This window comes from Brachyhypopomus gauderio, chromosome 5, assembly GCF_052324685.1.
Source record: "Brachyhypopomus gauderio isolate BG-103 chromosome 5, BGAUD_0.2, whole genome shotgun sequence".
In the NCBI taxonomy this organism is placed as follows: Eukaryota; Metazoa; Chordata; class Actinopteri; order Gymnotiformes; family Hypopomidae; genus Brachyhypopomus; species Brachyhypopomus gauderio.
The window spans coordinates 19,593,074-19,620,266 of NC_135215.1; the positions used below are offsets into that span (position 1 = coordinate 19,593,074).

At 43.5% G+C, this 27,193-nt stretch overlaps 1 protein-coding gene across 7 annotated transcripts in view; it reads right to left on the bottom strand.

Moving 5' to 3' along the window:
- The window catches only part of LOC143514726 (tenascin-like), a 31,429-nt gene extending 6,826 nt beyond the window's left edge, over positions 1-24,603 (bottom strand). Inside the window, exons 1-10 of one of the 7 annotated variants that reach the window (XM_077006270.1) lie at positions 24,404-24,602; positions 18,556-18,688; positions 18,053-18,419; positions 16,713-17,711; positions 16,110-16,225; positions 9,654-9,807; positions 9,155-9,427; positions 4,559-7,957; positions 1,006-1,128; positions 733-876 (exon numbers count right to left, since the gene is read on the bottom strand). In XM_077006270.1, the coding sequence (XP_076862385.1) occupies positions 733-876; positions 1,006-1,128; positions 4,559-7,957; positions 9,155-9,427; positions 9,654-9,807; positions 16,110-16,225; positions 16,713-17,711; positions 18,053-18,161 (5,317 nt within the window). In that variant the 5' untranslated portion in view covers positions 18,162-18,419; positions 18,556-18,688; positions 24,404-24,602. Of the gene's footprint in view, positions 1-732; positions 877-1,005; positions 1,129-4,558; positions 7,958-9,154; positions 9,428-9,653; positions 9,808-16,109; positions 16,226-16,712; positions 17,712-18,052; positions 18,689-21,783; positions 21,935-24,403 lie in introns of those variants that run through there. The other 6 variants (XM_077006269.1, XM_077006265.1, XM_077006271.1 and 3 more) reach the window with 6 other exon arrangements.
- Positions 24,604-27,193: the final 2,590 nt, after the last annotated feature.

The window sequence follows — 27,193 nt, forward strand, 5'->3', positions numbered from 1 at the left end:
TTTGATCTGTCAGAGATGAGTGAGATTAGATGTGAAGGATTGGTCTGTCAGAGATGAGTGAGATTAGATGTGAAGGACTGATCTGACAGAAATGGGTGAGATTAGATGTGAGGGTTTGATCTGTTGGAGATGAGTGAGATTAGATGTGAAGTACTGATCTGTCAGAGATGAGTGAGATTAGATGTGAAGGACTGATCTATAAGAGATTAATGAGATTAGATGTGAAGGAATGATCTGTCAGAGATGAGTGAGATTAGATGTGAAGGACTGATCTATAAGAGATTAATGAGATTAGCTGTGAAGGACTGATCTGTCAGAGATGAGTGAGATTAGATGTGAGGGTCTGATCTGTCAGAGATGAGCAAGATTAGATGTGAAGGACTGTGATCTGTCAGTACACTCCAAACATCCCTGCAGGAGATGGTGCCTGGATGAAGCTCATTGTAAATTGTCACTGGAATATAACCCAACAGTAGAGCCCTTAGAGAAATGCTAAAGTTGGTCTTTTCCACTCATCACACCTGCTAGATCTATTATGAACACTGAGACAATTTTAAAACGCAAGCCTGAAAGGAAAGAAAGAAAATGGTTCCCTAGCAATGAAACAAACTGCATTTGGAAAATATTCACTGTAAAATTGCAAAAATGTATAAAAAATAAGCAGATATTAAAAACAAGAAATTATTAGAAGCAGGATTTTTTTGACAGAAAATACCTGACATGCAGTCTTACGTGTGATCACAGTGTCTCTGATAGGTTCACTCTCATCCAGCCCGCGCAGGGACAGCACGCTGACCTCGTACGAGGAACCGGGTGACAGCTGAGAAAGAACCAGGCTTGAGTCGGCTGAGCCCACTGCCATGGAAACAGGCTCTCCTACCAGAATCACACTGACATTAGAAAGATGTGACCCTGCTCTCCTTTAATAAGATATGTTTACAGGGCAAGAATATCGGGTTCACAGTACACATGGTATATCATGTTCACCTGTCTGAGAAGTCTTACCGTCCTTTGTATGCATGTATGTGACCTTAAATCCAGACACAGGACTTTTGGGTCTGGTCCATGACACCATGAGAGAGCTCTCAGACACCTCAGAGAAGGCCAGGTGTGAGGGAGGCTCAGGCCCTGGAGGTGACACACACACACACACACAAAGATGAAGAAAGAGACAGAACCTAGGGAGAGGTGACACACACAAAGATAATGAAAGAGACAGGCAAAATGAAAAAGACATGCAAAGAAGAATAAAGTGGAGAGAAAATGAAAGGAGAGGTGATGTATAAAGGAGACAAAAGGAGATAAAGGTCAAATCTAGGATGTGTGTTATGTGTCAGATCTAGGATGTGTGTTATGTGTCAGATCTAGAATGTGTGTTATGTGTCAGATCTAGAATGTGTGTTATGTGACAGATCTAGGATGTGTGTTATGTGTCAGATCTAGAATGTGTGTTATGTGTCAGATCTAGGATGTGTGTTATGTGTCAGATCTAGGATGTGTGTTATGTGTCAGATCTAGGATGTGTGTTATGTGTCAGATCTAGAATGTGTGTTATGTGTCAGATCTAGGATGTGTGTTATGTGTCAGATCTAGAATGTGTGTTATGTGTCAGATCTAGGATGTGTGTTATGTGTCAGATCTAGGATGTGTGTTATGTGTCAGATCTAGGATGTGTGTTATGTGTCAGATCTAGGATGTGTGTTATGTGTCAGATCTAGAATGTGTGTTATGTGTCAGATCTAGAATGTGTGTTATGTGACAGATCTAGGATGTGTGTTATGTGTCAGATCTAGGATGTGTGTTATGTGTCAGATCTAGGATGTGTGTTATGTGTCAGATCTAGGATGTGTGTTATGTGTCAGATCTAGAATGTGTGTTATGTGACAGATCTAGGATGTGTGTTATGTGTCAGATCTAGGATGTGTGTTATGTGTCAGATCTAGGATGTGTGTTATGTGTCAGATCTAGAATGTGTGTTATGTGACAGATCTAGGATGTGTGTTATGTGTCAGATCTAGGATGTGTGTTATGTGTCAGATCTAGGGTATGTGTTAAATCCTTTAAAAAATACAGAGTGATAATTACAAAGTAAGTTTACTAAAGGCAGAAAGAAAAAAAGTAAAGAAAGAAAGAGAAAAACAGATTTGTGGGACAAAGATAAATGTGATACTTTTTTTTTCCATCTAAATTCATCTAAATTTAATCTAAACTCTTAAAATCTCTTAAATGCCTGACATTGGGTTACTAGTGACTATTAGTGTGCACACTGCTTACATTCTGGTGTATATATGTGCAACCCAAACATATATACAGTATATACAGCAGAGCATATACAGTTTTGAGACCCACAGAAACATTGTGTTAATAGTGGACACTGATCCTGGACAAGTCAGAGAGAGAGAAAACACAAGACTTGTGATCATGTTGACCTTTACACCCTGGGAAGAAGAAGGTCAGACAGTGGAGGTGAAGTTTCCGAGGAGCTAGTGATGTAAACACGAGTTAAAATCATCTGGTAAAAGTTAGCAGGTTGCTCCCGGCAACGTGTGCTGGTGGACTAAGGCTAAAAAAGTCATCACTCTCACACTATACAGCACTCTCTACTGAAATTATCACTCACACTACACAGCATTCTACTGAAATATCACTCTCACACTAAACAGCACTCTACTGAAATATCACTCTCACACTACACAGCACTCTACTGAAATATCACTCTCACACTATATAGCACTCTACTGAAAGAGCACTCACACTACACAGTACTCTCTACTGACACATGTAGATGTACTGTAGATGTACATGTACTGACACTGACACACTGAAATCCTCTGGTTAAAATACCTGCCAAAGTCTGTCTGTATATAAGTCATGCCCTAGCTCTGAACACTAAGCCCTAGTTCTGAACAGTGGGGAACCGTCAGGGCCCTCTACGCCCTCTCAGAGGGCCTAAAATATTCTTAAATAATTATCCAATTTTATTTTATCTACTTACAGTTTGACAATCGACATCTAAACAATTACAAGAATATAAGCAAATAAATTATTCAATCGTGTCTATTCAATCTGTGTTGGAAGGTGAGGGGTTAAGTGGAAGCCTGTGAGCCTGTGTCTCCCCCTATCAGGACGCCTGCTGTTCGTTTACAGAGGGCCTGGCAGTTATAATTCAGCGCAATACCAGTTTCAAATGACAGCAAAATTGACCAATCATATCTTCTCTCTTAGTGGGCGGGCTTAACTGTATGATAATTTCCGCCCGCTGTGGCGACGCTAGCTGTCGTTAGCACCACCGCTAGCTAGTTTCGATTCATCCCTTTGACGTCCTCGTGCGCGCTGTTTACATATTCCGCTTCCGAGAACCACGGATCTGTGAACCTTTTTTTGTTTGGAAACTTATTTTGCTTAAGACGTTATCTAGTACAGATATTATTGTTTATTGCGTTTTTAAAGCTGTACTGTCGTCTGTTTTTCTTTATTCTTTATTGCAGTTTAGTAAGAAAGGAAACAATTTTTTTCGGGGGGGGGGGGGGGGGGGGTAGCGGGCCCAGGTTTAAAGGTCACGGTTCGCTACTGGTTCTGAATACCATTCCCCTCAGGGTCACGTCATGCATATAGCTTTGTCCAGACTGCAGATATTCCTAACCTCATGGAAGCGTAGCTCTTACGTCTGACAAGGTGAAGATGGCTTACAGTGATGAACACTATGACTATCTAAAGTGTTCCAGAGGGCATAAGAAATCAATCTTTTGCCCTACAAATTACACTCCAAATGTCAGCCATCAGTGCCTATGATCAATAAAAAACATCAGAAGAAAAGGACAACATTTATTTGTTAGTTATACACCAGTACACAATAGTACTGAGACATAACAGTCTTAGTAAGAGACATAACATAATGTAAGCAAACATAAAGCATAATTATTGGCTGATATTCATGAAACATGAATGTGATTGGACACACTGGTGTACAAAACAAAAAAGAGAAAAACAGGCTGATGTCATAATGGTGATACTGAGCAGGTGCAGCCCATCTACTAGACTCCACTGTTACGTCTCCTCTGGAGGAAAATGTCAACCGTACAACATTTAAATTAAGCACAAAGTGGGCAGTGTTTCAAATGCAGCTATGAACGATGCCATTTACAGCTAAATTTGAAACACTGCTCACTTTGTGCAATAAAGCAAACCCCTTTTAGTACTTGATTTCTTCTATGTATGTGTTAAGCAATTAGAATTTCCTCTATTTGAAAAGCACCATAGAAATAAACTTGCCTTTCTAATGAGTTTGTTTTTCAAAGTCTAATGATGGGCCCCATTACTGAAGTATGCCTGTTTTTTTATTTTTTAAGTGTTCCTTATGAACACTGGGTTAGCATCAAACAAATATGTTACACGTATATATTTTATACAAATTCTATTCTGTGAATCAAAGCTTTAGAGAAGACCTTATATAAGCTCTGATTAAACACACACACACACACACACCTTGGCTATTTCAATTTCAATTCCTTTATATATATGTAATGCCTTATGAGTGTTGCGTCCGGGTTCTGAGTACCTGTGCTGATGGTGAAGTGGTGAACACTGGAATGTAATCCAGACCCCTGCCCATAAAGGGACATGGAGTAGGCTGTCTGTGGGCTGAGACCTGTGACCGGGAACGAGCGAGCTGAACCAGGAAGCACCTTAGTTACATTCTTTGTAACTCCACCATCGCTGCTGTCTTTTCTTGTGATGTGTGAACCAGGTGGAATCCGGAGAAGATCAGCCGGTTCTTTATCTAGAGGAACCTTCGCTTCCTGCACCAGACCCCCCTGGTCCTGTTCATCACCCACGTTTATATTCCCATCCTGTGTGATGCCGTCTACCTTCTTGTTTCTCAGCTCCGCCCTTTGTCCACCACCCTCTGTTATGGTAATAATAAAATTTTTGAACATCCCTATTGGTGCACCCCATATTACAGTGAACCCTTGTGATGTCACATTCTGAACTGCAATATGATCAATACCATTTTCTGAACCTCCCGAAAAAACAGATTCTTCTTGATTCTTCTTGCCTCCAGCCTTGTCTGTTGAGGGGGCAACTTTAGAAACTTTGCTTGTAACTTTTTCTGTTAAAAGAGGCATGTTAGGATCTTTGCTTGTGTCTTTGTCTATTGAGAGTCCGGGTTTAGACTCTATAATTGTGTCTTTGCTTGGATCTGCTGTAGAGTCTTTCTCAGCTTTTGAGTCTTTTCGTCCTTTTGGCTCAGTGTAAATGGTGGATCTGTTTGGATTTATTCGTGTCCAGAGTCTTGACGGGAGTCTGATGTTGGTGCTGTTTTTCCTGGTGATGTTTTTAGGTTCTGCGTGGTGATGCGTAATGACATCACTGCTGCTGAGCCTGTTTGTGGTCCTGGGCAGAATGCCTTTAATGTTTAACCCTCCAGCAGCACTGTTAGTATTAGTCCTCTCTGCTGATATAATGTCTTCAGAATCTTCGACTTTGGCTGCTGGGAGATCTATTTTTGATTTTTTTTGTGTATCTTGTTGTGCCGCCAGACCAGTCTGGGAGTCTGACGTGCCCCCCGGCCCATCCTCACTCTCCTTTGGGCGTTTGTGAATGATGGTGACATTAGGTGTGTGAAGTTTTGGTGGGGTTCTGATGATTGTACCACTTGGGTCATTTTGACGGCCGCTAATACTTCCAGGTTTCCCTTGTGGATGGGTGATGGTAGCAGAGCTGCTGTGTGTGATCCTGGGCAAAATGCGACCAGTGTCAGCTTTAGGTCCTCCACCAACAGTTTGAAATGTACCATTAGTGTTGGTCTTCTCTGATAACAGAACAACTTTTGGTTCCTTAACTTTGTCTGATGATGATCCAACTGTAGACACTTCACTCGCATCTTTTTCACTTGTGAGACCAGTTAGAGAGTCTGAGCCATTAGTGTCATATCTAGACTCCTTTGGTCCTCTGTGAACTGTGCTGGCGTTTCGCTGTATTTGAGTATGAGATCTAGGTGGGAATCTGTTGACTGTGTCATTTCTCTTTCTCTTTGTAATTGTAGGACCTGACCCACTTGGACCAGCACTGTTATTTTCAGGTTCTTCTTGGTGTTGGAGAATTATTTTACCAACAGTGATGTTGTGTGTGATTGAGGTTGTAGGAGGGGCCAGCCTGAGCAGCCAGCTCCTGTGAGGCTGCCGAGGAACCTTCTGGAAAGGCTGGGTCTGATTCTGAAATAGACGAGTTTTAGGATGATGGGGCAATGTACCCTTAAAGGGCATACGACGGAACAGTGGTACTTTCATTTCTTTTGTCTCTGTTTGTTCAGTTTCAAGCATTTCTTTTTCATTTCCTTTCTTCATCTTTTCACTGTATGTGCTGCTAACTGTCACTAGTAAATTGGTAGATGGCGGAGGTGTACTGAAGTTTTGGTCTGATGTAGTGAGTGAGCTTTGGTCATCAGGCTCAGATTCTCCAGAGATCACTGTTTCACGCCCTAATGTTTCTTTTTCTACTACAAATAGGCTTGGCAAAGCGACAAAGGGGATGTTTTCATTTGGATGTATATCTGTGGGTATTTGAGACATTACAGAGGGAATATGTCTAGAAGGGTGTCTGCCTTTTATCATGGGGGCTGATGAACCAGGTGACTTTGACCTAGCAGGAAATCTTTGTCTGAAAGAAGGCGGTGACTGGAAAGAGATTCTTGTGGGGTGTCTGTCCTTTAATACCTGATCATTATTTGAATGTTGGTTGTGTGTTGATAGTACCAGAGAAGGTTTGGAATGATGGGTTGGCAGGGGAGGAGAAGGTGATGTCATGAGGTATGTCGGCTGACGTGGGAGCCTTGTCCAGGACTCCTCTTCCTGTATGGTGACTTTCACGGGCTGCTGGGAAAATGTCTGTGTTGAAAGGCTTGTTGGCAAAATTGCAATTCCCATTTTACCAGACTCTTCATTTCCTTCATGTATTGCTTCTTCTTGCTTCTCCAACATCTGATCTACACTTGGCTTTTGTTTGCTTTTGTCACTATGGAGCTGAGCTCCTTCTTCATTTAATGGTGTGACATCATTAACACCCTCTGGCCTACCTGTGAGAATCTTTTCTAGGATCTCATTTCCATTGATATGACTGACAATTACTGTCACATTTTTGGTCAATGGTTTCCCATTCACTGTCTCATTTAAGATTATTTTCTTGTGCCCTACCAAGACTTTTCTGACACATTTTGTCCCATTGATGTAGGCTGTGATGTTTTTCTCAGTTGTAATTGTGGGTGCCAAAGTTTCCTCGGTAAGCTCAGAGACGTTTATGTAGGGCTCAGGATGACCTGCTGAATTTGTTCTTTCCTCAGAAATGCTGATTGACCGAGAGCCCTGAGTGTTGTTCGTTACTTCCTGTCCCTCTGGTTCCATTTTAGAATGATGTGGTTGAATCCTACGACGAGAACCTTCCGTCGTCTCTTCAGAAGCTGACCGCTGACCGATCTCTTTCAAGGTCAATGCTGCAACCTTGTCCCTGGTCGTAGGATGCTGCAGTCCAGTGTGAACACTTGGTGTCTTTGTTCTCGGCCACTCAGCAGAGAACCTTCCGGTTAATGTTTTTGCAGGAACATGACCAGGTTTTGCTCCCCCACTGCCTGGCCTTCTGCCATTGAACCGCAATGTAATATTCGGTCTTCTTATTGTGTCTGGTCGAGTGCCAGGTCTGAAAAAGACTTTGTCCTTCCCATCATTTGTTAGTTTGCCTTGCCTTGGCATGTCTATTCTGGGCTTTCTGAAGCCCTCAGACGTTTCTAGAACTTTGAATGACTTCCTCTGTCCTATTTCTTCTTCTCCGTGATTTTTTAATAGGAGAATAGTCCTGTTGGGTTTTGTTTCATGCACATTTCCATCACTGTGGTCTGTTCCCAGTGCTACCTGCGTGGTCACAGTTTTTTCAGTCACCCTAGGGTTCATCTTTGTGGATATTCCTAAATGCATGAATAAAGTTTGCAAATTGGTATCAAACTCAGCAGTTTGTTGCTCTTTCGTAGATAAGACTGCCAGAATTACATAAGCAATGTAGACTGCACTGTAAAGTTAATGCAATAAAACAAATTATGAACAGTAAAGTTAAAGCATTAATGAGATTTGTCCACAATTAAACAAGTTATGCATTAAAAATTTCATAAAAATTTTTAGCACATCCAATATCTTCAAGGCCTGCATTTAAATAACCCCTGTGACATCACCAACCACAGAGACCTGCTTCTTCTATTTTTCTGGAAAGAGCTGGAAACAAAGATTAGATATGGTTATAATGTGAAAAATAGAAGAGGGAAATGAAATCAGATGCTTCTGGTTAAAGACTGTCCATCCACTGAAATGGAAATAAAGTGAGTCAACTTTGCTAAAATTAAATGGAGAAATATTTTCACTCTGCTGTGTGGGTGACCAGCCCTGATCCTGATGTGTTTACCGGTACTTCATTTGTAAAGAGCCATTCGACTGTCTCTTTGGATTCAGATGTCATTTCTTTGTGGACTTTCGTTCAAGAAAGTGTGACAGTTCTCCAGAACTCATTTCAGGAGGCTTTGCCTTTCCATGAAGACATACCAAGAAGTTAGATATCTTAGTTAGCTGGCCTTTAGCCAAAGATCACCACTGTGCAGCACAGAGTTCTCGTCCATATTCATATATTGGACATTCCTGCTTTTTGGAAGAGGTCAATTACCTAATTGAGGAATGGCTTCATGAGACCAGGACTAGGGCCCCATTTTATTCTACATCAGCTGCCGGACTTGATCAAATCAGATGAGTATTCCCTTGGAATCCAAGAAATATTTAAGTTCAATATTATTATTTTTAAATGTAATTATTTTGCACATGAATCACACATAAAATAACTTCAGTACAGGGCAACACTAATAAAAATTTTCTGTGACATTTGTACCAGTGAAAATACAAACACTCCTGCATGTAAACAAACTGAAGGTGACAGATAATATTGATTCTTTTGTAATATGTGGGATTAAAATAAAAAAATGTTAAGAAATGTTCAAATCCAACAGCAAAACCCCACAGTTTCAAGCAGGCTGTTAAAAGAAGAAAGTTGTGATTGCCATGGGAAATCCCACAGGATACTCAAAATTAGGAATTTGCATGTAAAATGTTATACCGCAACGTACCAGGAGTGGCCTGCACAGTCACAGGTAGGCTCCGTGTGTCGTCTCGTTCTGCCACTAGAGTGATATCATATAACCGCCCAGGTTCCAGAGAGTCAATCTCTGCTGAGTCTCTCTCTGGTGGCAACCTCGTTTCCTGAGGTCCGGATCCATCTGTCTGATTGGGGGACACGTTGAGGAGGTATCTGTCAATATCCCCTTGTGCTTGCTCCCATTGGACGATGATGGATGTTGTGCTCATCTTCACGACTTGAAGGTTTTTGGGGCCAGAGATTACTGAGAAAAAAAACATAGACCATTAATGTAGAAGACTTGCTAAAAACCTGAAGAGAGAGGAAGGGTCTGAAATTAAAGTTATTATTATGGTAATGTCACATAGATTTAATGTAGCTAATGTAAAACTGAGATGTCTCATAACAGGTTTTGAAGTTCTTTAAGGTTCACTTAGAGTATAAACTGTTTCCTGTAATCAAATTTCAAAATAAGAGTCTGTGAACCTTACAGGTTTGGAACTCTGTGCGGCTGACGGCTCCCTCCTTTCCTTCTTTCTCTCCGATCATGGTGACCGTGTACTGCTGTCCCGCAGCCAGTCCCACCTGCATGTAGGAGGTCAGCCTGCCGCTCACGCTGGACACGACCTTCTGATCACTTTCCTTCTGTAAGGCACAGAGCAGCTCTCAGTGTGTGGCAATGCAAAAGATGTTTACATCATCCTGTTATATGATGCTCCTCTCTGTTTATCCTGTAACATAGATTATATAGAAAATCCCTTTTAAAAAGGGAAATGTGTTTGGCAGTTCTTTGGACTGTGAAAAAATTTGATTGGAAGTTGATTGGAAAAGGCAAATAACGCAGTAACACTGTCTTGCTAGCAGGGGGGTGTCTGGAGTCAGACCTGTCGTATTCTGACTTTCTTTTCTGAGATGTTTGTTCATCTTACTGGCCAACACCAAATGACACTCAGTAGCTCTGGTGTGACGAGCAGAGCCATGGGAACTTTTGGGACTGTGCAGTTGGAAAGACCAAACCTGCTTCTGGATGCAGTTTTTTGGATGAGAGACATTTCTCTCCGTCTAGCTGTGTGATGCACAGTCACATATGCCATTGCTCTTAGTATAATAAGTTAATGTCCATAGAGGCTGAATTCGAATGGAAAACAAATATAACCTTGGAGGCTCTGATAGTACATTTTGCCCTGCAGTTTGTTCCATAGTTTTCCTACATCTCCTGCTCTTCAGTGACTGTCAGAGTAATGCAGAAGAACAGAAGGGGGTGATTTCTCACTTTAAACTCAGGAATTAGGAAGCCCACAGTATATTCTTTAACAGTCATACATTTTTTTGAACTTCCCAAGGCGACATGGAGGAGCAGACTTGGAAGACCTGGAGCAGACTTGACCACTGGAGCAGACCTGGCCACTGGAGCAGACCTCACCCCTGGAGCAGACCTGACCAGTGAAGCAGACCTGACCTCTGGAGCAGACCTGACCACTGAAGCAGACCAGACTCCTGTAGCAGACCTCACCCCTGGAGCAGACCTGACCAGTGAAGCAGACCTGACCTCTGGAGCAGACCTGATCACTGAAGCAGACCGGTCCCCTGGAGCAGACCTGACCACTGGAACAGACCTGATCCCTGGAGCAGACCTGACCAGTGAAGCAGACCGGACCCCTAGAGCAGACTTGACCACTGAAGAAGACCTGACCACCGAAGCAGACCTCACCCCTGGAGCAGACCTGACCACTGGATCAGGCCTGACCCCTAGAGCAGACCTGACCACTGAAGCAGACCAGACCCCTGCACTGCCCACCACTCTGGCACTGAGGAAAAGAGGAAGATAATTGTTTTTTTGTCTCCCTTTTATTTTGCTCAATTTCCTTCTTTCTCTTTCTCTCTCTCTTTTCGTTGATCACTCTGTCTCTATGTGCCCCAGTCCTTCTGTGTGTTATAACTGCTGAACTATGATGTCATTCTTCTGGCCACTGTGATGTTTTTGAGGATGTTTATACTTCCCCTAGCAACAAGCATCTCACATCTGTATCTCCTCCTCTCAGTCCTATTACACTTGCTTCTCCCTTTCTCCCTCTGTCCCTCTGCCTCATGTCTGTCTGGTCTCTCTCTCTCTCTCTCTCTCTCTCTCTCTCTCTCCCCTCCCTCTCTCTCCCATCTTGTCATTTTATTTAAACTTTTTTACTGTCACATTCCACATCCATCTGCTGTGGCTTGTTTTCTGTCATTTCTCTCTCTCTCTCTCTCTCTCTCTCTCTCTTTCTCCCTCTTTCATTATCTCTTGTGTACTGCCTTCTTTCCTTTATTTTCTCACTGTCTCCATCTTTTTCACACCCACCCCTGTCATAGTTGTGGATGGAGAGAATAAAAATTGTCTTTTGGGCTTAACTCGTTCCTTCTTCCTGTTGCTGGATGTTTTAGCTGCTATTTTATACTCTCTTTATGTTTGTGAACTTCTGGATAATGTCCTGAAGAATAATGTCATCCCCCAACATCCCCAAGGTGCAGTAACTTCTCTTTTCCTCTCTCTCTCCCTCTCTTCTCTATCTTTTTATTTCTTTTTTTTCTCTATCTTCTCTCTCTTTCTCTGCACTAAGATATTTCCCTCCTCTGCAGTATTCACTGGACTGAGGTCCCCTTTGATCAGTGTAACTACATCTGTACAGAATGAGATTTTTGTGCACTCAGATACTGCAAGATGACAAAAGGTTAAATGTCAAAGATGCGGAAAAAATACTTTCCTTCAAAATGTCAAAGTGTGGAAATCTTGAATAATCTGCCACAAAAGCACAAGCCTTCAGTTTGTGAACAGAATGAAAAGAAACATCTCTGTCTGCATTATGCTTGCATACCAGAACCAGAGTATAGACCATCTATGAACCAGAGTATAGACCATCTATGAACCAGAGTAGACCATCTATGAACCAGAGCAGAGCTTCTATGAACCAGAGTCAAACATGGGAGCAGGTCTATCTGTTGTGTCCTTCCTGCTATCGTCCTCTTAATTAATGAATATATCTGCATATTCATTTTGATTCTCAGGCAAATGCCTATCTGGGAGAGTGTTTAGACATCAAATTAAATTATTTATGAAAACCTGTGGCATTGCTTTTTATTTAGCAAGTCGACCTTTGAATGAATTAAATGTTCAATTTATATAGTGTCTTTCAAAATACCCAAGGCGACCTTTGACATCCTTGTACTGAATGTCGTAAAAAAGGAAAAGAAGAGACAAACTAATCATGTAATGACAGAAAACAGTCTGAAGTTCTGTTGTATGACAGGTTGAGTGGGGACACATTTCCAGAGGTCTGATTTCCAGGAAACCCCACTGACCATCTGACCACACAGAAACACTGGGGGATTTAGGGAACTAACACTGTATTTGTTATTTTGTTGGTAATCCTTTGTGTCTGTTTAACTTTCCAATGCAGATTAGCTTGCAGTGCATAGACCACCAGTGTTCCACCCTGGATTGGGCATAATCTAGAAACAAGCAGGGTTGAGAGGTAAAGAATAGTTTAGCAGACCAAGAACGACGTAACACTGCAGAGATAACAGCTCCAGCATGTGGGGTCACAGTGGTTAGAGCATTAGAACCAGGCCTGGCTCGACATGCCTGTGATCAGCTCTGCTCCGATTTCAGAGTCTCTGACTTACATCAGCCTGCTGGACCGCCTATTGAGAACACATGTTTACTGAGGGACTATTACTCTACAGGAGTAAAGTAACTATTACTCTACAGGAGTAAAGTAGTAGTTTAGATCAGCTGAACCAGTCTGAATAGTGAGTGACTAATGACATATATGTGCCACATACCTTGACCATCTGATGCATGTAATCTCATACGGATCAGATCAGGCTGATCAGTCTGATGCATATAATCTCATACAGATCAGACAAGAGTCCGTATCACTCGTAAAAGAGTGTGCATTACGGAATGATGGTTCTAACACATGTTCAATACTAAATGTAATTGTCATTAGGGGTGACCTGCAATAGTCGCGACTATACCCCCTAGACGTTCATAGTCGAATGTACCATTCTAACTGCATGGGGGTGCCCAAGGATGCTGCTAAGCATTAGTTGTTACATGAAATGTCTTCGTTTTCATTATATATAGCCTTTTGTCAAATAAAATCATCCTAATTTCTGTTAATAAATATTTAAAAATGATGTGTGCGCATTAACAATAGGCATCTTCCTTACTACACATTAATAAATCACACCCTGCAGTTGCACAATCCAAATGAGTGGAGCTGAACACGCTACAAAAAAAAACCTTCAAAAGTGAGGGAGTATTTTGAAAAAGATAAAGATGAATCAAAAGTAAAGTGCAAGTTATGGTATCAACGTCTTTCATTTCGCATGACAACAACCAACATGGCATACCATTTAAAACGCGTAAGGCGAAAAAAAACAGTTCAGCCTTTTGTCGTTTCGGTCGTGTCGTCTCGTCGCGGTGCGTCTCGGCAAGTAGGCCTATAAATATTTTTTTGTTGTTGTTTGCTTTTTAAACTCTGTTACTTGAACCTTTACTTATAATTTTTTTGCTGTTGTGTGGCAATTTTTTTATATTTTCAGGCAGGCATATTTTATCAAAAATATTTTTGACATTTTGCACAGTGCCTGTCTGACAGTTCGATATGCGCACTGCGCACTGACGGTGACTTTTTTTGTTGTTAATGTTCTCTAACGTTTCATTAAAAAATAAATAAGTAAATAAATAAAAGCTGAATAAAGCCAACCTACCATGTTTATTCATTTATCTGAGGTTTAGATTTTTACTTTGAAGTGGAAAAAAGTCCTGAATGAAAATGGGATCCCGTTTAAGGTGCGCTAGATTAAAATAATAATAAAACCTGATTAGTAACGACTATTAGTTGACTAAAGGGAAAATCTGACGAATCAGATTCGACTATGAAAATCCTTAGTTGAATACACCTCTAATTGTCATAAGGGGTGTGTGTGTGTGTGTGTGTGTGTGTGTGGTTAAACAAAGTAGGTTGTGACATTGGGAGCAGAGGAATATGGGGTCTACCAGGCTTGGCTTGTGCCTGTGATCTTAATCAGAAGGATCCATTAGGACCTCCAAGCCACATGATGTCACTGTTTCAAAACGCAGAGTAAAGCTCTCCTTCAGAAAGACTGCTCATGATAACCTTTTAAATGGTACAGCACTGTCATAATTAGACACGTATTGGCAGCTTGTGCAATGTGAGGGTCTGTGAAATAATTTTATATGGCAACAAGTGTTTGATTATCCATCACTGTGGTAAGTTATTCCAGAATAAAGAGAAAAAATAAATGGAGTTATAATTTCCAGTTCACACTACATTTTCATGACATGGCGTTGGTTCTGCAAAAACAATAATTTGATTTCTTTCCCTAAATTGTGAGGCTGGGTTTCACTTTATGGTCAAATGTGTCATTTTATGTAAGTTTTCCTCTGGTCAGCTTCAAAAGCTTTTATTTACCAAGGGTGTCAGCTTGCATCCGCCAGCTATCATTAATCAGGCTGAGACAAGTCTGCTGCAAATGTACTTGTAGCAAACAATCTGTATGAGGGCAGATTTACAGGCTTCAGGGCGCACGCCCGGAGCTTCACGGCCACTAAGGACTCGTGCGCACTCAGCTGGTTTCTCGCTATCTTAAAGCCCATTGAGGCCGAGACAGATTAATGGTGAGGACAAGTGGAAGGTAGCCGAGCTGTAGGCATTAGGGTTAGGGAGGTTCCATCCCACAATCCTCTGCGGTCGTTCCAGTCAGGCCTCACAAGCCTAATCATTTCCTTTTTCTTGTGCCACAAAATCATATTTAGATAAAAAACATGTGTGGGCTTGGTGGAGTGTTCAGTAGTCTTGCAGTGGTTTAAGCCAAACAGGAAGTTGTAATGTTTGGATGTGTTCCTCCTCCTTTTGGAGATGGTGAAGAGAAAAACGGCAGGTGCAAATTTTAATCGCTGCAATGAAATGTACGTCCACCCTGGCGTGGAATCCATCTAATGTAGATTACATGGTATATTAGAATCAGAACTCCAGAGATGTAGTGTGTACCTTGTGTTGCATTCTGAGTAGGAAAATTAAGAACTCTATTACTGGAGAGTGTGAGTCTACACTGTGCCTTACTAATAAAGTCTAAATCTATGCTCCTGCTTATCTGGAAGTGATGTCCTGAGCAGATCCCTAGCAGACAGACCTCATGGATGTAGACTATACCATCTTGAGTCTGTAAAGGGAGCGTCTGAGGTGAGACTGTGTTTGTCCAGACCAGCTCCAGCTCATCACTGGCAGTGTGCTGTGATTTCACGCTTCACTTGCAGAGAAAGTGCTGGCACTCTCACCCATAATGTACTAAATCGGAGCTGTTTTTCTGCTGATGGATTGCTCCCACTCTCAAATAAAGATACAAGATACCCTTCAGAGTCCAACGTGAGAGTATCTGGCAAAACTAAAGAAAAGCTAGCGAGCTAGTGAGCTAGCAACTCTGGCACTCATCAAATCAAGAACAAAATGAACAGTAACAGCAGCACAGCCTAAACAGAGATGATATGTGAGTGAGCGATACCCAAGTGTGTCCCTAAAACAGAGAGGATATGAACGTTCGCTCATGCAAATCTGCATGCAGCCAAGATTTTTTAGATTCAATTTGATTTGCTCAGACACAAAGGTACGTGTCATACAAATGGTGCCGTGACCCTGTACAATACCTTCAGGGATTCCATCTGCACTTAAGTGCCTCAAAGAGGGGCATAAAGAGAAAGGAATTACCTCACTGGTGTAGTTGATGTGGTCAGTGTGGATGACCTCACTGGTGAAGGTGATGTGGTCAGTGGGGATTACCTTACTGGTGAAGGTGATGTGGTCAATGGGGATTACCTTACTGGTGAAGGTGATGTGGTCAGTGGGGATTACCTCACTGGTGAAGGTGATGTGGTCAGTGGGGATTACCTCACTGGTGAAGGTGATGTGGTATGTGTCATACTGCACATCAGGTGGAGTCCAGAACAGGGTGACAGAAGACTCTGTGACGTCCCTGGTACTGAGATTAGCCACACCACTTAGAACTGGACAAGGGTCGGGAGAGAGAGACAGAGAGAGAAAGCAAGACAGATAGAGAGGGATAGCGAGACAGAGAGAGAGGGAAGGACAGACATCGTGTTTTTAGAAATTTTTGATTATTTAAGTGCTTGATGATACAAAATCATTTTCTTCAAAGCATTAAAGACAAAAAGGTAGTTCATTTCTAACTCAAATTAATGTTGGTCATTTCAGAATTGGTGAGCACAGCACATATTTCTCTTTATAAATTCCATAGTATTGAGACGGCCTTTATCCAAGGTTCATGAAACTGTTTTCCATTATAACTGCCATCCCATGTGGCCCTTATTAATGAATAAGACTGTAAAATTATTTTTTCAAAATCAGATAAATCAAATGACTTTGCCACCATGACGTCCCCCTGGGCCAGACAGTCTGAGTACTGCTAGTACAGCAGGGTGACCTGGATAGAGTGATCCAGACAAGACAATGAGGGGTTTTAACTCGACTCACCTGTTCTGCAGTCATGTCCTGTGAAGCCATAATCACACTGGCCACAGTCAGGGCCAGTGGATCCTCGCCCACACACACACCTCCCCTTCACACAGAACCCGCGGCCGCTGCAGTTCTTGGGGCAGGACTTGGTGGAGCAGTCTGGCCCGGTGAAGTCCACGTCACATACACAGTGGCCATCCACACACTGGCCTCGGTCATGGCAGTTTGCAGGGCAGGACTTAGAAGAGCAGTCCACACCAGTAAAACTGGCAGCACACACACACTTGCCATTCACACACTTTCCATTGCTGTTGCAGTTGGAAGGGCATGTTTTAGTAAAGCAGTCTGGACCAGTGAAACCAGTATCACACACACACTGCCCATTCACACATTGGCCCTTGTCATTGCAGTTTCCTGGGCATGACCTCTCGGAGCAATCTGGTCCAGTGAATCCAGTTTCACACACACATTTCCCATTCACACACTGACCCCTATTTTTGCAGTTTCCTGGGCATGACCTCTCAGAGCAATCTGGTCCAGTGACTCCAGTTTCACACACACATTTCCCATTCACACACCGACCCTTTCTGTTACAGTTTCCAGGACATGTCCTTGCTGTGCAGGCTGGACCAATGAAACCAGGGTCACACACACACCTCCCACTCACACACCTCCCGCGGTTGCTGCAGCTTTTGGGACATGCTTTAATGGAGCAGTCTGGGCCTGAGAGTCCTGGCTCACATACACACACTCCGCCCATGCACCGCCCATGGAGACTGCAGTTCCGGGGACATGCGGCCTCTGAGCAGTCCGGTCCAATAAAGCCAGGGTCGCACACACATTGACCGCTCACACACTTCCCATTGTCGTGGCAGTTTCCGGGGCAGTTGGATGTCCTACAGTCTGGTCCACTGAACCCGGGGAAGCAGTCACACCTGCCCTCTACACAGACGCCCTGGTCATTGCAGTCGTCTGGACACGCCCCTGTGGGTGGGCCCACGGTGGTACAGCCCCCTCCTGGGCGAGAAAGACACGTAAACAACACACACTACAGTTGGAACACAATCCTGCCAAACGTTTGCCTTTAGGAAGGAACATATCTGTGTGCATAGTGGCATGATATAGTTACGGCTCTGCTTCTGGGTTGCCTGGGTAACATAAAAGCCTGTGTTGTCTTTCTGCTGCACAGCAACCTCAAAGTTAATCTGCAAAACACCTCAAAGTGCATGGCCTCAGCTACCAGCACAGGTCTGACATCACATGTTGCAGTCTACAGTGTGACTAGCTCAGTGAGGGTGCATACTGCGTGAACCCGGCCACGGTGGGGGTTTTGAAGAGGCTCAGTGTGTGGCTGGTACCTTTGCTCTGCTGGGGGGTGCAGCAGCTTCCGTCCGCACCTCCGCACCTCCCCCGCAGCTCCGACACCTCCTTCTCAAGCCTCTCGATTCGCTCCCGAATCACAGCCATCTCGACCTCACAGCCGCCACAGCCGGCTGTTGCCGTGGCAGCAGCGGGAACCAGACGGATGCGGTGTGTGAGGACCACAGTGGAGTCGCCGTCCAGCTCCGCCTCCCGGCCTCCTCCTGCATCGGACGACTCACCCAGCACACACGGCTCCGATATCACAACTTTGATTGGCTGAGGTTTGGTGTCCCTGGAAACATGCTGAAGAGCTGCATTCTGGGGCAGCAGCAGGGTGGGGCTTGGGAGGAGGACAAGAATTAACTGAAAGAGGAAGGACATTTTGTTAAGGCAGTGACCAGTCGCCTCAGAGTGATGACGGTCCTGCGTGTGTCCACTAGGGGCGCTGATGATATATCTTTGTTCAGTTTAAGAACTCTTTGATCTTATTGTTCTTTACTCGTTTTTTTTCTCTGTAGAGTTCTTATTTGCTGTTGTCATGGTGATGCTGTTTGATCGTCTTCCTGGTGGCGAGCAGGTCCAGCACATCCAGTGAAGTTTTGTTACTCCTAAAGCCACAGCATGACATAAAACTAAAACAAAAAGAACACAGAAAAAGCTTTTTAAAAAAAAGCAGTTTAACAGTTTAACCATCTACAGTAATACAGTTTAATGCTGTTTTATTGTTTTTACGTATTACTGTTAAATGGTTTATAACTGGTGGAGATAAATAGGGCTGGAGAGGAACCCAACACGCTGTAGATCTGTAACACACATGAGCACTCCAGATGAGATGGCAACAGTTACAGCACACACCCACACACCCACATGCATATGTGCACACACAAATATGTGCACACACACACACACACACACACACACACACACACACACACACACACACACACACACACACACACACACACACACACACACACACACACACAGAGATGTTCCTTAGTTGTGAATTCTGAGTAATAACTGTTAAAACTGGCCTAGCTCTCAGCTTTTAGTGCAGAGTGCAGAAGGAGTATTTTCATAAAGGCCTACAATGCACCACCTCCTAAAATTACACCATCTCATGAAGACCTTCAATACACCACCTCCTAAAATTACACCATCTCATGAAGACCTTCAATACACCACCTCCTAAAATTACACCATCTCATGAAGACCTTCAATACACCGCCTGCTAAAATTACACCATCTCATGAAGGCCTATAATACACCACCTCCTAAAATTACAGCATCTCATAAAGACCTTCAATACACCATCTCCTAAAATCACACCATCTCATGAAGACCTTCAATACACCACCTCCTAAAATTACATCATATAATGAAGGCTTACAATACACCACCTCCTAAAATTACACCATCTCATGAAGGCCTACAATACACCACCTCCTAAAATTACACCATCTCATGAAGGCCTAAAATACACCATCTCCTAAAATTACACCATCTCATGAAGGCCTACAATACACCACCTCTTAAAATTACACCATCTTATAAAGACCTTCAATACACCACCTCATGAGGGTTCTCTGGAAGGGACATCTGTAAGTCTTTCTCCCTCTGTAGGCGGCATCTGTAAGTCTTACCCCCTCTGTAGGCGGCATCTGTAAGTCTTACCCCCTCTGTAGGCGGCATCTGTAAGTCTTACCCCCTCTGTAGGGGGCATCTGTAAGTCTTACCCCCTCTGTAGGCGGCATCTGTAAGTCTTACCCCCTCTGTAGGGGGCATCTGTAAGTCTTACCCCCTCTGTAGGGGGCATCTGTAAGTCTTACCCCCTCTGTAGGCGGCATCTGTCTGTAAGTCTTACCCCCTCTGTAGGTGGCATCTGTCTGTAAGTCTTACCCCCTCTGTAGGGGGCATCTGTCTGTAAGTCTTACCCCCTCTGTAGGGGGCATCTGTCTGTAAGTCTTACCCCCTCTGTAGGCGGCATCTGTCTGTAAGTCTTACCCCCTCTGTAGGCGGCATCTGTCTGTAAGTCTTACCCCCTCTGTAGGGGGCATCTGTAAGTCTTTCCCCCTCTGTAGGCGGCATCTGTCTGTAAGTCTTACCCCCTCTGTAGGGGGCATCTGTCTGTAAGTCTTACCCCCTCTGTAGGCGGCATCTGTCTGTAAGTCTTACCCCCTCTGTAGGCGGCATCTGTCTGTAAGTCTTACCCCCTCTGTAGGGGGCATCTGTAAGTCTTACCCCCTCTGTAGGCGGCATCTGTCTGTAAGTCTTACCCCCTCTGTAGGGGGCATCTGTCTGTAAGTCTTACCCCCTCTGTAGGGGGCATCTGTCTGTAAGTCTTACCCCCTCTGTAGGCGGCATCTGTCTGTAAGTCTTACCCCCTCTGTAGGGGGCATCTGTCTGTAAGTCTTACCCCCTCTGTAGGCGGCATCTGTCTGTAAGTCTTACCCCTTCTGTAGGCGGCATCTGTCTGTAAGTCTTACCCCCTCTGTAGGGGGCATCTGTAAGTCTTTCCCCCTCTGTAGGGGGCATCTGTCTGTAAGTCTTACCCCCTCTGTAGGCGGCATCTGTCTGTAAGTCTTACCCCCTCTGTAGGGGGCATCTGTAAGTCTTTCCCCCTCTGTAGGGGGCATCTGTCTGTAAGTCTTACCCCCTCTGTAGGGGGCATCTGTCTGTAAGTCTTACCCCCTCTGTAGGGGGCATCTGTCTGTAAGTCTTACCCCCTCTGTAGGGGGCATCTGTCTGTAAGTCTTACCCCAGCTCTGCCTCTGTGAATGATCCTGCTGTCTTGGCCCCAGGGTTCTTTCACACAACTGTTTACATTTTACAGAGCCAAAAGCAGTCTGAAGTCTAAAGGATTGCTTTCATAACCTTCAATTACTCCACCCTAACATAAATGTATTTTTATTGATTTGCATTAAATGACTTAACATTTTCATGCCAATGAATGAGTGGAAAAAAAGCCCTGAGCCTGTTTGCTGAGTAGCAGTGCAGATCTGGAATCAGGGTCTGTTGCATTTTCTACCTTTGGGTCACAGCTAGCAGATTCTGATGCAGCTCCGACTACCTACAACATCAGAGGCATGATAGATTATTCTGTGTCTCACATCCTGAGTGGCCTTTCTGAAGGACCCATGTCCTGAATTGACTTCTTGTATATTTTGTCTGTTAAGGATTGGATTTGCATTCTTAACCATTCTATGCCAATATTAGTATACTGTTCGACCTCTATGACCTTTCAGCCTTTATTCTTGTTGGCGATCCCTCTGATAGACAAGAGGATTTAACCTATCCCACAGCTCAGCAGAGGGACCAACTTATCTCACAACACATCACAACACATCACAGCACAGCACAGCGCAGCACAACACAGCGCTGCACAGCACAACACAGCGCTGCACAGCACAACACAGCGCTGCACAGCACAACACAGCACAGCACAGCTCAGCACAGCACAATATAGCACAACACAGCACAACACAGCACATCACAACGCAATGCAACACAACACAGCACAGTGCAGCACAACACAACACAACACAACACAGCACAACACAGCACAACACAACACAACACAGCACAACGCAACACAACACAGCACAGCACAGCACAGCACAATACAGCACAGCAGAACACAATACAACAGAGCACAGCTCATGGACCGCACTATTGTCAGTACATGCTATGTTCCACAACACACACACGCACTCACACACACACTCACAACATGAGATCATGAGAGCTGCTCTGAAGACTCTATTCCATATCACACATCAGGAACGGCTGTCATCAGAAACAACACAGCAAAAAACAGCAAACATACACCAATCTGTATTACACCAGTGCTCAGTCCCCGTGTCTGCAAGCTACAAAATGTCAAGTAAACAAGTATCAGAGCCTGTCCAATAACAGAACACTGTAGGTGGGCAATCCTCAAGTTTCCTTTGCCTGCTAAAGTGTTATCTGATAAATGCAGAAAGCAGATGCATTCAGCACAGCCTAGCAACCTGTTGCTCTTCTGCAGCGGGGAAAGATAACAGCAGCTTATTTTGTTGTTGGTGAGAAAGCGTTTTGTTGATAATGTCATCTTTCTTCACATGAGGTTGAGGATGATGGATAAGAACCAGAGAACCCAAACAGTCACACGTGAGAAAGAGAGAGCAAACCTGAAACATGAAACATGTTATTTCATTAATCAGAGGGCACGAAAGATCTCTTCGTTTTTAGGTTTCTGGACAAAGCCACACTGTCTGAGGTTTTTCCCTCTCCAACACTCACAATCAATCAGTCCGTGTTTCTGAACCTACACCTCGACACCGAGAGAATAAACCTACGCAGGAAGGCATGTCTTCAACTGTGTGGCCACACATTCAGCCCCATCACCTCCTCCACAACCCCCATCTCTGCTCCATCCGTCATCCGTCACCACAGATGGAAGGACAGGGAGAGACAGGGAGGGGGAAAGCACCTCAGAGTGAGCAAGCTGATATCTACCTGATATCTACCGCATTTCAGTCATGGCCTGGTGGTAGGGAACTGGCCTTGTGACCGGAGGGTTGTGGGTTCGATTCCCAGACCTGAGGCCATGACTGAGGTGCCCTTGAGCAAGGCACCTAACCCCAACTGCTCCCCGGGTGCCAGGCTAGGGCTGCCCACCGCTCTGGGCACGTGTGATCCACAGCCCCCTAGTAATCACTAGTGTGTGTGTGTGTGTTCTAACTGCACAGATGGGTTAAAAGCGGAGGACAAATTTCGATTGCGGTGTAAAAAATCACAATTAACAAAATATGGCACATTTATTTATTTATTTATTTATCTACCTGATATCTACCCCATATTTTTTTATTATTAGACCTTTATTTATACAGGTAGTCCCATTGAGACTTGGCATCTCATTTACAAGAGAGACCTGTTTCCAATACAATATAAAACAACAATTAAGCTAAAAAATAACAATTAAATAATATACATATTGTTCATACACATCATAAAACAATGTACAAGATATAAAAAAATTACAGTAACTAAATAACTAATATTCATAAAACATAACATATTTATACAGATTAATAATTACATGTGCAGGTATCTATAAATCTCTTATCTAGAACTTTCAGCAGAGCTTTAAAAGTGTGACCAGACTGGACAGCTTCAATTCCTTTTGAAGCAAGTTCCAGTTGGAGGGACCGGAAAAAGAAAACGCCTTTTTACCAAGCTCAGTCCGCACAGACGGAACATGTACCTAATATGTACCTAATATCTACCCCATATCTACCTGATATGTACCAGATCTCATGTACCTTATATCTACTTCATATCTTCTAACTGATATCTACCTGATATCTACCACATATCTACTCAAAATCTACCTGACGCCTGTTACTTGATATATACCTGTTATCTACTCAATATCTACCCAATATCTACCTGACACCTGCTACCTGATATCTACCTGTTATCTACCCCATATCTACCTGATATCTACCCAATATCTACTGGTATGTGATATCTACCTTATATCTACCAGATCTCATTTATACCTCATATGTACCTCATATCTCCTAACTGATATCTACCCAATATCTACCTGACACCTGCTACCTGATATCTACCTGATAATTCCTACCTGATATCTCATGCAAACTGATGTCTGGAGAGTTTGTTTAGAGGTTACTGTGAGTTGTCATCGCTACAATAATTTCAAGGTTTATAAAACCAATAGACTCTTTAATAGTTTAATAAAAACCTAACATGTGGTATGTATTTAGAGAACAATGCAATATTAGTGTGATCACCACTCCATAAACACATGCCTGTTTTAATATCTGTCACTTCAAAAACAAACCCTGAAATACTGAGTTCACACATTAACTAAACCAAATAACTTACATTTCTTTAAATCTCATCAGATATATTTTAGATAAATGCCAAAATAAATTATTATTGAAAATATTATTGAACACTAAATTCAGAACAGAACAGAACAAACCATATTAGGTTCAGCTAATTGATTCCAGAGGTCACACTTCTCAGACAGACAGATGGACAGTCAGACGCTACATCATGTGTTGTATGTTGGGCTAATAGGAGTGTAACGGCGAGGCAGGCGTGGGGTACAGGGCACTCCACACAACACCATGACCAAACAGAACAGCCACACTGCACAGTCACCTTACACAGAGAGGAGCATTCCCATAGATACCAGAGCAGCTGTGTTCCAGGGAACATGAACAGGTCATGGTTAGGGTTAGGATGAGGGTTAGTGTTAGGGTTAGTGTGAGGGTTAGTGTTAGGGTGAGGGTTAGTGTGAGGGTTATAGCAGCAGGAGAGAGTCCTAGTCTTACCTGAGCAGTGTGGGATGCGTGAGTCTCTGGGTCTGAGATTCTGTCTGTCACTCAGACCTGCCTCCCCTCTCTCTTTGACCTGGGAAAGCACTGATTGACTGGCTAAAAAAGGGAGGGGTAGAGGAGAAAGAGAGAGAGGGAAGGAGAGAGAAAGAAGAGGTAGAGGGAATGAAGGAGAGAGAGAGAGAGAGAGAGAGGGAGGGGAGCTGTAAAATTTTCTCATACTTCAAGAATTTTTCCTCCCCCCTCCTCTTCTCCCCCCTCCTCTTTCTTTCTGTGTTCTCTCTCTCTCTCTCTCTCTCTCTCTCCCTCTTTCTCTCTGATGTAATTCTATGTGCTTTACTGGTCCCCTCTGTGCAGTGGATTTTGATGGAAAAGATGGAAAACATTGGATTTGTTTTATCTTCTGAACGGCTGGGCAGAATTTGTGAACACCTTTGAGCTCATCTCTGTCCTGGACCCTCTGTGATGAGTGAGCTGATGAGTGAGGTATTACTCATCAGCTCCATCTCTCCATGTTGTACATTTTATATTTTTTCAATCTCTCATGCATGTCCCTGGTGTGAGCCCATTGGGCAGTGTGACTTCCTGACAACTTCATAACGCCCTCCCTGAGTCCTGTCTATTTGCCAGGGCTGTAAGCACTCTGTTTACACTCCAGTACCTGAAGGAATGTGATTTCTGCCTTTCTGACATCAGCGCTCATGTGCACAAAACACTAAACAGTTTTATCCACGCTGATGTCCTCACACAACTGTGAGTCTATTTTAAATCTATTATTACCTACAGAGCAAAGTGGGTCATTATACCAAAAACATTCACTCAACTGATATATACGGTTCATAAGCTCTAAGCTCTCTCTGAATCATATATGGAACAGAAGCATCATTTAATTGAACTGAACCTATTAGTCATAAATCCACTCTGTATCCAGTTTGTACATAATAACTGATACTATAATTAATTGAAGTTCTTCAGTGTTATCCAGCAGTATACAGTAAACACATATAGAGCTATGACCCATTTGGTGGCGTTAGAAATCTAAAACCTGATGAGTTTGGTGCTAATGCCTATTCCATTAGAGAGAGCTCGAACAGGACAGGGAGGATCTCTGTACATCCCACAACACCTGAAGCACTTTGGGTGAGACGTGCTCTACACACCTGTAGTGCTACTGTGTGTTAGACGTGCTCTACACGCCTGTAGTGCTGTTGTGTGTCACACATGCTCTACACACCTGTAGTGCTGTTGTGTTAGACGTGCTCTACACGCCTGTAGTGCTGTTGTGTGTCACACATGCTCTACACACCTGTAGTGCTGTTGTGTTAGACGTGCTCTACACGCCTGTAGTGCTGTTGTGTTAGACGTGCTCTACACGCCTGTAGTGCTGTTGTGTTAGACGTGCTCTACACACCTGTTGTGCTGTTGTGTTAGACGTGCTCTATACACCTGTAGTGCTACTGTATGTTACACATGCTCTACACTCCTGTAGTGCGGCTGTATCTTAGACGTGCTCTACACACCTGTAGTGCGGCTGTGTGTTAGACGTGCTCTACACACCTGTAATGCAGTTGTGAGTGAGACATGAGACTGTATTTAATCTTGTGCTGCAAGGGTTAAATACAGACATACAGACTGCCTCTCTGTCTCTCAGACTGTTTCTTTCTGACACTATGAGACTAATTCTAAGCTGTCATCAAGAGATCATCAGGGGGTCATTGTGGTAAAGATCAGACACCGGCGCTCTGAGATGAAATACGCCACACACCTCACACAGCGGATGTCCTGAGACACATCTGAGGATGTGATGCTGTCCTCCTGCAGACCACAGTGCTGTAGCTCAACACTTATTGCACTCTAGAATCATTCTATACCAGCATCAGTTACATTTGGACGTGGATGAAACTGAAGCTCCGAGAAGCTCCCCGACGCTCCCCCCATCAGCCTGTGGGTTCCTCACTTCCCTTTGAGTCACAGCATGCACACCCTGGCAGTGATTTGTCAGGGTTGTGGGGTTTGGACATGAGTGCAGCTCCAGCTGTGAGGCCCTGACGGAACTGCACGCTTGTTTGCTTGCACTTAAAAACAAATGTGTGTGTGTAAACCTCATCTATCCCGAATGCTCTGAAAATCAAAAACTCCAGATAAACAGAAAATTCCACCATTAAGCCTGCGTGACTCTGACATGTCTAGTTAAGACAGGAAGGACAGTGAAACTACTCCTCTTATTGGACACTGTGTGTGTGTGTTTGTGTGTGATTCATCACTGCAAATGAGCTCAGTACATGGGAGAGAACGTCTGTTTATAATCTGTTTACACACCCACACCGGCTTACAGAATACTTGACAGAACGTAAATTCTCTGAAACAAAAGTATTCAAAAGTATTAATTAATATTAGTTTTATTATTAATGTATTCAAAACAAACAAATGAATGCATGAATAAATTCAACAGTCCCCTGGGAGTGTGTGAATGGCGTTGGTGTATGTGGCCAGTGTGAACAGAACTGCTGTTACCACACTGCACCATGTACGGCAGTAATGTCAGTAATGTCAGTAATCTCAGAGACACTCCCAACCTGCTCGTGAGGTTCTGTCTGTTCTTTTTTGAAGGCACTTTGTTCCCCACGGGTCCGACTGCAGGTTCATGGGCTCCTCTGCACCCAGGACCTCTGTGGACTCTGCCGTGTGTGTGTGTGTGTGTGACTGCTTAGGTAATCATAGCCATGTTGCCAACATTCTGGATAAGTGAGTGCATGATTTTGAGTGATTGTGTGTGTACAGGACTTT